The 12,829-nt window shown below is 38.8% G+C and overlaps 1 protein-coding gene across 3 annotated transcripts in view; it reads left to right on the top strand.

Annotated features, from left to right (window-relative positions):
• LOC139479518 (neuronal acetylcholine receptor subunit alpha-10-like) overlaps positions 1–12,829 on the top strand; it is a 194,593-nt gene that overhangs the window by 135,080 nt on the left and 46,684 nt on the right. For all 3 annotated transcript variants that reach the window (XM_071262372.1, XM_071262365.1, XM_071262378.1), the window contains one exon: positions 11,617–11,661. In XM_071262372.1, the coding sequence (XP_071118473.1) occupies positions 11,617–11,661 (45 nt within the window). The remainder of the gene's footprint in view (positions 1–11,616; positions 11,662–12,829) is intronic.

Genomic DNA, 12,829 nt, shown 5'->3' with positions numbered 1-12,829 from the left:
ATTTTATTATTGAGGATATCACTCTGTTTGGAATGAATAATACGATTTTCTTGAAATGAAGTATTAATTCAAATCATCAGTGTGATTGTGTTTTGTAGATCGTTTTTATGCGTGATTATTTGTATCAATCATTCTTTATATAAAATATTGTCATGCTAATAAAGACGTGAGAATTATAATCCCAATTACAAGGACAGTGGAAAGATATTGAAAACAATTTCAAAATGATAGCACAAATCAATACTCATACAAATGGTTTGCACGGGATGTCAAATTAGCAATAAAAGGAAACATCAAATATATATTAATCACTAAACCATTTAAGGCCTAAATGACTAAAAAGGGGTCTGTTAGAGTCGCTGCCTTTCACTGAATGCAGGATTGCACATGACATAAAACAAGTTAGGTCTAATCTACTCAGAGTTTTTATGAAATTCTCAGCAAATCAAAGTTCTCTTTTTGAGTCTGGAAGTGAAGAGAGTATGTTTTTGCTATCATAAAACCCATTTCGCGTTACTTTTTAATCTCGTGCAATCCTCATACATTTTCAACAGCTTACACGACGCCATACCCATTACAAACATCACATGAACATTTTTACTGCTTCGATGATAAAAAAAATCGTTGAAAGAAATTGTAATGAAAAATTGTACAAATCAATAATACATAAATCAGTCCCTCGTGAAACACACTGGGTTGAGACAAGTTGTCAATTATGCCACATCTGTTCGACGTACATCGTCAGGACCCCTTGTAAACAGTCACACATGTGCCTCAACTGTTTTACATATATGTGTTCTTGACTGAAATTTACATAAAGGAAATTGCATCCCACATGACGCCTTTTCTAGTTTGAGTTTAATACTCTCTGCAATGCTTCAGAAAGCAATGGGTTCTGCATGTGGACATTGCGGCGTTTTATATATATTTTATATACACATTGCTTAAAACACCAGATATAATAAAAATCAATTTGACAGTCCACGTGGTTTAAGATTGAATTGAAGGAGTCTGCTTTCAACAGAGTATAGGATTAAGAATTCTCTTTGTGGATTATATTAATCGGAAACATCCTCCTCTATTGTAACGAAATACTCGTCTTGGAATACTTTAATTAGGAATTTGACGATTTAGCATTACCCTTTTACGTAGTCAGGAACGTTAAATATTACTATAAACCTAAATGTTCATTTACACATTTTACACAGGGGTGATATCTTATATAAATGACCCAATTAATAAGTGCATAATATTTTGTAAGAAATAAGTCGGTTTTACATCATAAGGACCATCTCCTAACATTGTAATCGTCCCATCGTTCCACGTACAAGACGTATTTTTATAACAATAGTCAGTTGGTTATATACAATTACGCGTGTTCAGATATTTGTCAAGTATTTGGCAACGACGACAAGCAAGCACAGATAGGATCCAATGAACACCAAGGTTAAGCCAAGCTGGGATGTAATGACAGATCAATGTTTGTAAGAAGAACAGAAAGAGGCATGGTGCAATGAATAAGTTCAAGCTAGTTACCTTGGAAGGGAAAAGCTAAAAGAGATTGAGGAAATTAGGTTACAGTGCCTACAGGGGTATGTCTGCGTCCACCATTACCGACTGAGTCGGATTAACGTCTTAACAGATACAACTACTTCTACTTCAAACATCTTTGATGCCCCGCGTGAAAGAGCAGTAGTGCACATATAATTATATTAAAGTTGAACTTCTGTACCTACGTCTTAAGGTTGAATGATGGTGTGTCTAACACTATTCTGAGATTGATCTAGGTTAATATGAAAGTGGCAATATTACAACGAATTGCTTCCTCCATGCTGCAAGTGAACTCATCCTCTGCTTGTCTATTGTAAAACACTTACGATAGACGTTGGAATGACTGTCTTATGATGGCAGGTTTGTCTTCAAGACTATGGAATTTGAGCGGAATTGTTCGTTATATTCTGGAAGGTGTTAACAGTCGATATGATCACGTAGACACATAGCATTCTTCCTTGTATATCGTTTTGGTGTAAACATTCTTGGTGCCCATGCAAAGACATACATACAATTGTAGCATGCTTTCCAAATACATCGGTAGTTCACATCATGAACCCTTTGCCCGATTGAGTTGCCTATCGAAGAGAGCGTGAACCGATGTATTTTGCCTCGACAGTACAGGGACAGATCATACTATGAGCGTCTGGTCTCGTTGTGTCCTGATGGTGTGAACATTCGTAGTGACTATATTGACACATTCATGTACATGTACATGTCTTATGTCTCGATGGTACAGGTGTTGTTGATATCATGAACCCTCTGCCTTGTCGTCTGAGCCGATGAAGTAAAATGCCGAAGAGAGAGTGTACCAATATATACCCCCACTGGTGCAGGGACAGTTTATATCATGATCCTCCTGTCTTGTTGTGAAGACAAACATGTTCATGTCTTATGCCTCGCTAGTACAGGTGCAGTTGATATCATGAACATTCTGCCTTGTCGTCTGAGCCGATGAAGTAAACTGCCTAAGAGAGAGTGTACCAATATATACCCCCACTGGTGCAGGGACAGTTTATATCATGAGCCTCCTGTCTTGTTGCTTATCCTTATGATGTAAACATTCCTAGTGACCATGTGAAGACAAACATGTTCATGTCTTATGCCTGTCCCCATGAGTTGTCTTATGCCTCGCAGTTGATATCATGAACCTTCTGCCTTGTTGTCTGGGCCGATGCAGTAAACTGCCGAAGAGAGCGTGTACCAACGTATCATACTTTCCTTGTGCAGGGACATGTACGGTTCATCTCATGAGCATTCTGTCTTCTTGTATATCTTTATATTGTAAATATTCGCAGTGGCCATGGAATCACATTCACACACGTTTGCATGCTTGATATAGGCGCGCTCCTATCACAAGCCTCTTGTTGCTTTCCTTATGGTGTAAACACTCAAATTGCACATGTGAACACGTCCAACCATTTACATGTATCATGGATCACAACAGTCTGTCATACAGACCCTGAAACAAATATATTCAATACAGCCCACGCAAGTCTATAAAAGGAGCATGTCTGGATTACAGCAGTTCTGAAAGTGAAGAGAGTGTATGTGCTGCTTTTTATTCTTGTAATTGCGATAAACTTGGTTTTATTCTGTAAAATATGTTCAGAAACTAGATGCTAGTCCAGCCTCACCTGTACAGGTATCCTTCATATCATGGAGTTTTGGTCGCAAGAAGCGGCTAAATGAATCTGGTGGTCGGGCTCGGAGACTTTGTTGATAGCTTGCTCATGATATCAATCACTGGACCGTCTCATCCAGACTTCCATCATACCGCCGTCATACGGCTGGAATATTGTAGAGTGCGGCTTTAAACAAGAAAACTTGTGCTATGTCGCATGTCCTTATGTAGCTGCGAAATCGTAGCAAATTACTGCTCCGTTTTGGCGCAGTACATAGATTACATGTTTTAGCGACCAATGGATGTGGAATTATGAAAGCTGAGTTGTACGTGGAATACATGTATTAGCTACCAGTGGATGTGGAATTATAAAAACCGACCAGTACGTAGAACACATATATTAGCGACCATTGGATGTCCGATATCAAAAGCGTAGCCGTACGTTGTATTAGTGACCAGTGGATGTCCGATATTAAAAGCGGAGCAGTACGTTATATTAGCGACCCTTGGATAGTAAAGGTGGGACTGTACCTAGCTAGATTACATGCATTAGCGACTAGTGGGTGTCCGATAGTAAACAAGGAGCAGTATATAAATGACATGTATAAGCGATCGGTGGATGTCCGATAGTAAAAGCGGAGCAGGACATTGTCACAATTTTGCAGCATATCTGTATGCTGTCGAAGTGACCGTGTAACCACACATCCTGCTTTCCTATTACACGTGTTGTCCATATCATGAATCTTCTGCCTCGTTGCATAAACTAATAGAGAACGTTACAGGATTATATAACAAGATGATCGCATTGCATGACATGGCTTCATTGACCTTCTGTTGAAGAACCAAATGGATATTATCAACAATGGATTTGCTTCAGCTGTTGTCATTACTGTTGTTGTGTTTTATGCACGTCTGCTTATGGAACAACTATAGATATAGTTGCATGGCTCTGCATTCAGAATTGGCATAGTAAAATAGTTACGTGGCTCTGAACAAGGCATTGTCACCGGTTGTAAAAACACATGAAACAGAAGTTGCAAGCATTGATTTCGCATTACGAGGATCTTGGATAGCCGTATGGGTATGTTTTATTGAGTACACCGTATTTTGGATATTAATCGTAGTCTGTGCATCAAAGTGTATTGCATCAATGTCCCGTAGCACCAATAGGACTCGCATTACGATTAACTAGACGCTTCAGATTGGCATTATATTTGTTGCCATTTTGACCCAGTCGTCTTTACTATGGTCTCAGACTGGAATATGGTAATCATATTACAGGGAATGTAGCCACATAAACTATCTTGGATAAAAAGTACTCGCGCGTTTTAAAAGTACATGCATGTATGTGGAAACTGACGTATTTTAATTCAAAACATTAAGTGGAATGATTGCAATTTCTCCAAGTACTCACATCAAAATATCGATCCTGATATTTACAAAATTACACATTTCTCCAGCGCTTACCCATGTGATATTAACAGGATCTTCTTTAGTGGATACCAGTATTGTCATATACAGAAAAGAGAAACATAGTAATGACTTGTCGTTCGGCTTTCCAGATCATGAAAATATGACTCAAGCGTAAATGAATTATATTAATTTATATGTTGTGGGCGTACTGGAATATGAGAATCATAAGGCGATACCTGAATGTATAAACAGCTCATTTAATATTAAATATTTCAAGATGGGGGTCCAGTTGATTGATACATGTAATATTCAGGATTTATGGTTTTACAAATGATGTTTATGCCTGCTTCCTAAATCTGTTCCCTCAAGCTACCCACTTCATGTTATTCTCAAACGTCCTAAAAAATAAAGTTTCTTATGTTGGATATGAGGGGCGGTAGCCTTGAGGTTAAAGCGTTCGCTCGTCACGTCGAAGACCCGGTTTCGATTTCCGACATGGGTACAATGTGTGAAGCCCATTTCTGGTGTCCCCCGCTGTGATATACCTGGAATATTGCTAAAAGCGGCGTAAAACCATACTCACTCACTATGTTGCTTATGTGCTACTTGTGTGGTAACACTGTCTCGATCTGGGACAAGAACGTAGAACATCATCATACTCAGTGGGTAAATCTGGACTTATAAATGACGTTAATACGTCGATGCCAAAGTTTCATCATGTATAGAGGTAGACGACAACTGTGCTGATAGGCCACAGCACCGTATCTCACCAGACAATTTGCAATCGGTCAAGGTCTTGGCTTATTTCTCTCTGCACATCATACCAAGCCTCGCCGAATGACGTAGCGGACTCAGGGTTTATGAAACGTCTGGCCAAAGTCCTGGATGAAACTATTGAACAGGGGATATGAATGATGCCAGATATACACGCCAATGTGAAACAATCTGTCCGAACTAAAGCTGTTCCTTTCATGTGGGCCAGGTGCTATCTAATTGTCATCAATAACAAAGTTGTTTGCGTGATGAAACACGTTGATAGTGGACAACCACTTATTGATCATGATTACCAAGATCACACAAAATACCATGACATAATTGCACAGGAAGTTTTCTTTAACTATGAATTAATTAATAATGTGTCTCTATGGAGGATCCGATCGATCAAATTTCGTTAAATTGGGATAGCGTGTGAATTGTCAATCAAGATATCGATGAACTATATTTACCAGGGTAAAATTCGAGCACCACCGTTTCTTTTTTTATATATATTGAACTTCTATGTATCTTTTCGTAATACCAAATTTGATCTCACTTGGAAACAAATGACACAAATGCTACCAATAATTCCTCGCCAGATGGCATAAAAACAGGAACATGTTCCTCGTGGTCACGAGTACTCGGGACCCGTAAAGATTCCGGGGTAGAATAGGTCTTCGGCAACGGTTCTCGGTCATATTATATGATGCAGGGAAGCAGAGGAAGGAACTGGACGGGTAGTCAAAACGTGATAGCCGTGGAACAGTAGCAAAGCATTGAGATAATTGATTTCCGTTTCTGTATTTCAATATTATGAATAGGAAACGTTGTGATCAAAGATACATGTTTATTCGTCCTTGGGATTCCGGGTTAGTCCCCAGCAACTCATGCTGGTTGTAAGAGGCGTCCACATGGATCAGGTCGTCAGGCAAGGTGACTTTGTTTTGTCATCGTACCCCATGATTTGGATCGTTGTTCACAATACAATATCATCTCAAAACCCTTACTCACTCACTCACCATACAAGAGATGGATCCGATGCATGACCAAAATATGAACCATTCCTTGCCAACAGTTTCCATTTGTTATATTAAAATACTTTTTATATCGCATATATCACAGTCCTTTCATTCGTATCATACCGTGACCAAATATATCGGTATATTCCTTCAAGTGGTGCCATGGCGTAAAGGAATCGATATGTTTTGCTTGCTCGCTTGATGACTAATGTTGTCTGTAGTACTAGACATACAAACCAATTATACGTTCGCCTGTAAATATTTGCACTATAATGTTTGCGGAAGGAAAATAGCTTTAGACCATCGTCCAGACACTACTTCTGATCAGAAAAACTGTTCTGACGTGGAACTGTAAATTAAAAGCGACGCAACCCCTTCCATAATCATAAGACATATCCGCTACAAGTAGAGTCCATTTACGATTCCGACGACATCATAAACATTTGTTTAAGAATTACTGTCAAATATTGATGATACAAGGTGTTCGCGAAAAGATGAGCCCGTCCCCACCCCACAGGTGTCACGTGTCACAAACACATGCAAGGGCAAGTCCATTTTCACCTGCAACAGCACGGGAACATATGGTACAAGTCAAAATAGGGAACTGAAACGGACATTATTTTGGTCACTGATGCATCAAATTTGAAAATGTTTTCCACATGTCCAGGATAAAACGTTTTCAACGATTTATTAACGCCTTGAATGTCGTAACCATGATCAAACAACTTTTGAGCAAGACTCGTATACATGACGCTCTTTGGAATCTTCGTAAAAAGAGCATGCTCGAATGTGTCTCAAAGGTCGTGAAATGTAGACACCAAAGGCCAGAGCTGTTGGAGAACTTGTAACAACTTCCATCTTGTGTTTTGTAGTTGTTGATGACAGAACGAGGAACAGTCTTCACCGGAACTACACTCAGTGACACAAGTTTTCAGACTGTGATCATGAAAACCATGCAAGATTGTACATACAAAATACAGCTTCCTAGGTTACTCCACTGAAAACAAAAAGCTTGGAGAATACATTATTAAGAAAGATATGTAAATATATATATGATAATATAGATAAAATGTTATAATCCGTTAGAAGGAATATAGCAAGAAACATTTTTTGTTACAACAGTATTAGAGTACTACAGACATGAATAATGTTAAGAGCTACATTCTCGCGACACGAACATAGTTAAAAGCCCGAGGATAGTTGGGAGGCAAATGCAGCCTGTCCCTTGCAGCAAGCGGTGCTAAGATACATAACAATGATGAAAGTATTTCCCTAGCACTAGATCAGAGTCCGCTGTGAGAATGGACCTGTAATTGGACCATTGTTATAGCAGCTATATTTCCTGTTATTCTCACATGATTTCTATATTACTCTGTCACTTTGAATCTGTGCATTCTATTCCAATGATTGATTCTGTATGCCTCATAACAGAGTAATCTCTGGCCGACTATTACCAGAAACCCAACCGATGGTGTGGAGAGTGAAGTTGGCTAATCAATGAAGTATGATATTCTTTGTGTAAATATGACTATGTGACCAGAGTACAATTCCCTGTTTATTTAGAACTTCATAGGAAAGACTTGGTTAACATTGCTTATTGGATCACACTTGTTCAATACATGTACTCATATAGGCGAAAGAACAGCATTGTGCTGGAATTGCCTTCTGCGATAAGGCCTGATTGAGTTATTACTGTTGATTGATATGAGGCGAGCATTTATCTGATCATGAGTTTTATTTTTACCTGAGTATTCAAACACAGCTGGTCGTCGAGGTTCTTGACATTTTTTCTTGTTCTCTCAGCAGTTACATCGTTCATTTTTCCTTACCTTGCACATTTCTTATTATGGATAATTTTAAAATTATGATTATGTGTTCTAGCTTGTTTGAAGTCTTAATCTGATATACAAAGGTACTTGTTTCCCCCAGGTTAAATCAATTTGCCTGCTGTGTATTCAGAATTATCAGAATACACCACAGGGCCTTTTCAGTGAAAGTAGATTTCTTATGATTATGGAAAGGGCTTTGTCGTTGTGTTTTGTTGTGTTGGCTTTGCTGGTTACATTGTGAAGGTACGGTTCGATGAAGTAACCTGTAAATGCTAAGCAAATAACAAAGTCACACAATCCAAAACTGTTTGATGATTCCACTATTAATATATCATGTGTCCATTGATGATATATTAAGTGCAGCTCCTTTCTCTCTCTGAGAACGCAGATAACATAGTGAGTGAATGAATGTTGTTCTCTCGCATTGTCGCACCTCCTTAGCGGCGACCAGAGATAGGCAAGCTAATGGTTGGTAGCATGAGATGACTTCATGACTCCATGATCACACGTGAAGATCCGTGGTAGAACAGGTCTTCAGCAACTTTGCTTGTCGTAAGAGGAGACTAACGGGATCGGGTGGACAAGCTCGGTGACTTGGTTGATGCATGTCATCGTATCCCAGTTGCGTGGATCTATGGTCGTAATGTCAATCACTGGATCGGGTCCAAATTCGATTATTTACAGACGCCATCATATAGCTGGAATATTGCTGAGTGTTTCGTAAAACAACAAACAAACAAAACAAAACAAAACATACTCCTACGTGCCACACAGTGTGGCAACTAGGGTGCCGTTGTACAAAGCACCCTTAGCACTGCGACTGTCGTAAGTCTATGTTAAGGTATAGGAGTTACGGTCACCTTAGCGCTAAGATCGCTTTGTACAACGGCACCCAGATCTTCATCTCTTCAATCCTTACATAAACATTACGCGGTTTTCGACCTTCCCTGAATTTGAATACCGCTGGGATTTATCTTTCGGGAACAAAATATTGTGTCAAGTTAAACAGTTCCTTTCGCCTGATGTAGACATAGTAAATCGTCCGATTTGGGATCATCTTTAATCAACAGCGAGACAGTCATGGAATGGCATATGAAAACATATCTTACATCACTTGTCCACCTGAATTGCATGCTTGAGATGTTTGAGTAAATGGTATGTGATTTAATCCAAGCACAGTGTCCATAGCCTTTGGCTAGTTTACGTGCAACTTTGCAAAAATTTGTTCCGTGTTGCAGAATCTATCAATAATTCTTGTTGATGTCACTGTATTTATGATTTATCAATTAGTGGTTGCAATCTTTGTTTAAGAAATTGCTGTCGAAGGCATACCAGCTATTGATTCGCAGAGTTATTGGTGTAGATGTTTATGTATTTTCCAAACATTACCGTCACTTGTTCCCGTAACGTCACTTCAGGGAAGAATGCTACCAACACAAATATATTTGGCTAGATTAGTGCTTGGTGAAAGAATTGACATTTCCAAATTCAAACAAGATTTCCAATTACGTTTTTGTCGAGATCTAGAATTAGTGTGGTGGTTGTTTGTGTTCTCAGCTATTGGTTCTCCCCGGGCTGTTCTCTGGGAAGTTGCAATTGCGCCGATCGTATTGCCGCCCGATTCAATGTAGCGTGCTTACCAGGGAGAAACCATTGGCAATTTGGCTTTCTACAGATGCTCCGAAGTAGGCGAACATTATCCCAAGTAAAAACTTTCAAACTATTAATCTTATTCATCTGCACCATCGTTATTTACAAATTGAAACTGCGTGTACTTGTTTCCTCTAATCAACACCTTGGAGTGGTTACTAGTCGTTTCTGAAGAATTAAACATGACTGTTCTATAAGTAAATGTGTATGTTTATCAACTGTAACACCGACTGTACGTTATTATAGTAATGCATGTATAGTAAAATATTGATGCAATGCAAGCATCACGTTGGTGACAGATTGACTCGGGTAAAGACTTGAAGCAAGGGCCACAAACATGTAAATAACTGAGGAATTGGTCGTATTGATTGCTGACATACTCTCAATTACATGGGAACGCACTGTCCTAATCTGACTGACCAGGAGTGTCCTCTTTAGTGTATTAATTTCCTCATACAAAATTGTACTGTTGATGAAAAAGAATTTCTTCCATGCACAATGCATATGTCAAGGTTTTTAAGACATAACGTTGAACCGCTTTTCCTACAGTTTACATAGGGATTCGGTGGATTGCTCGCGAAGTTGTTTTGAAGGTACGGAACGTAGCCCTGATTATACTATGATAAATGATGAGTGCCTCTTCTCTTTAAAAACGAATAATAAGTACATATTTGAGGTGTTATTGACATTATTCAGTAGCTATGCAGTGTTATGGCATCTGTTTTCAACCTAGTAACGTTTCGATAACGTTTGTAATGTTTTGGTCAAATCTAATTTTCAAGTGTACACTTTATTTTTCCCGTCAGCATAAATCGAGTTATCCGTTTTTCGAAACGAGCGGAATCATAATACTGGATCATAGTTTCTGTGATGTCCATAAAGTTACATCTTCGAGTTAGAGGCATTCGACGGATCGACCATGGAATATCGGGTGAGGAGTATCGATGTCACCCGATATCGATACCGAAGAGGTGGAATTAACCCAGCAAGTTTAGTGAAAGGGATTCACTGTTGCCATACTGCATGTGAAAGTTGGGAGATCCATAAGATGAACAGGACACAGGTCGTTGTGAATGAGTGAGCTGGATCTACCGCCGCTTTGAACAGTATTTCAGTTATGTCACGGAGTGTAAGCTTGATGTGTTAGGGAAGTCCGAAGTGATGCATGTCTCAGATGTGTACCACTTTGGTGAAACCCATGAGCAAAACAAAGACAAAATTAATCGAAGCGAACCGGGATTTGAACCCACAGTTTTAGGGTTCTAGCGTGCACATGGGAACACTGCAACGCGAACTGTGGACCACCCGTGCCCCATTTCATGACCCTCGGCGTGTTATATATTATAAAATGTAATTTCTTTTACTTTTCAATGATACCCTGTCGACTCAAACATAAATATCGTAGGTTATCGTCGATATTTCACGATGTTGAATCTGACTGCAGGTTTATTCATATTTTGTTAACAGCTCAGTTCAGTTAAATCTCACCAAATAATGGATTTCAGACGCCACAGACATTAAATGTTACAGAATTTACTGTTTGTGGGTATTTCTTGTTTATATGTGGTGTACATGTTACACACAGAACGTTAAATCAGCTTATATATTGTACTTGTTATATAAACGATACTCAAATTTACTTAGCGTTCGAAACATAAAACTTCTCCTCACATTGATCTGTACGGATTCTATGTTAGTAATTTTGATTCGTTCTATTGTTTCATCATTGAAAAGCAACTGAATCTTTTTTACAAATATTGGTTATCTTTTTCAGGATGAAGTCAACCAGGTGCTTACAATCAACGTGTGGCTAGAACAGGTATGTTATCGAGTTCTATTTCATGTCATTATGCATGCGCGTACCTGTACGTATAAACATAACACCTGGCTAAATCAACGTAGCTGGGACCATCGAAAATATGTCGACTTAAATGAGGTCTGTCCTGGAGTTCGAGACTTATGAGATATTTCACGTTATGGCCATACATTTCAAGTGAAGCAACATATAGTGTATATTTAGATAACATTTCCATACTGTGGAGAAGAGTAACACATGGTGGCCTGACGTCGACTTAGCTGTCAAAATATAATATGTATTCTCCCCAGGGGGCTGAGAATGCAATTTGAGTGCACACTGATCAGCAGACCCGGGTAATAATCATGTAACAAAATGAGTTTTTCACATGTATTATTAGACATAGTAGTAGTAGTAGTAGTAGTAGTAGTAGTAGTAGTAGTACTAGTAGTAGTAGTAGTAGAAGAAGAAGAAGATTATCATCAGTCTGTATCTGAGATAAACATCCTTCGTGAGTTTAAGACACGTTTACATGTAGTTTACTCTAAGTTATGATTTATCTATGAACTTGAACGTGGGCATACGAGCCATCTTGCGTTGCTCTTGTTCATTGCTAACGGAATGATCACATCAAAGTATACATGTGCATATATTTCCTCACTGTGAGACGGAGGATTAATACCCAGCCTTGTGGGTCGGAGGCACGCTGAGGACCATGGCATAATACATAAATTGCAAGTGATTCCATGACATTTTATTGGCTAACCAAGCAATCTTTTTCCATGAACCTAAACAAATTCGTCTGAGCCCACCAGCAGACTACGTTCATCGCTGTATTGTATTATTGCGCTGAATGATGTCACTGATTTGTCACACAGGAAACAGTTGGGGGAAAAGCCATAAAGGGGTCCATTTTATACTTATTAGGTTGTAAACATACAAATATATAATAAGTTTTCTTTTGAAAAGAGAGACAGATTCATGAAGAGGATCACAAAGGAAACATATTTACATGCCGGAATAAAAGCGACGAAACCCTTTCCATATTCATAAGAAATCAAAATGCTAACGTAACGTCATTTTGCAATTTGGTGAAGGTAATCTTTATGTAGTCGTTTGTAAGAAAAACAAGGTAAACGTATCACACAATGCATGTATGTGTGTGACAGGAATATCTTAAAACGCTACAACT

Source organism: Haliotis cracherodii, unplaced genomic scaffold (genome assembly GCF_022045235.1).
Source record: "Haliotis cracherodii isolate W230 unplaced genomic scaffold, xgHalCrac1.p SCAF_1, whole genome shotgun sequence".
NCBI lineage: Eukaryota > Metazoa > Mollusca > Gastropoda > Lepetellida > Haliotidae > Haliotis > Haliotis cracherodii.
Note: the sequence above shows the minus strand (reverse complement) of the source record. Positions and strands in the feature narration are given on the sequence as shown.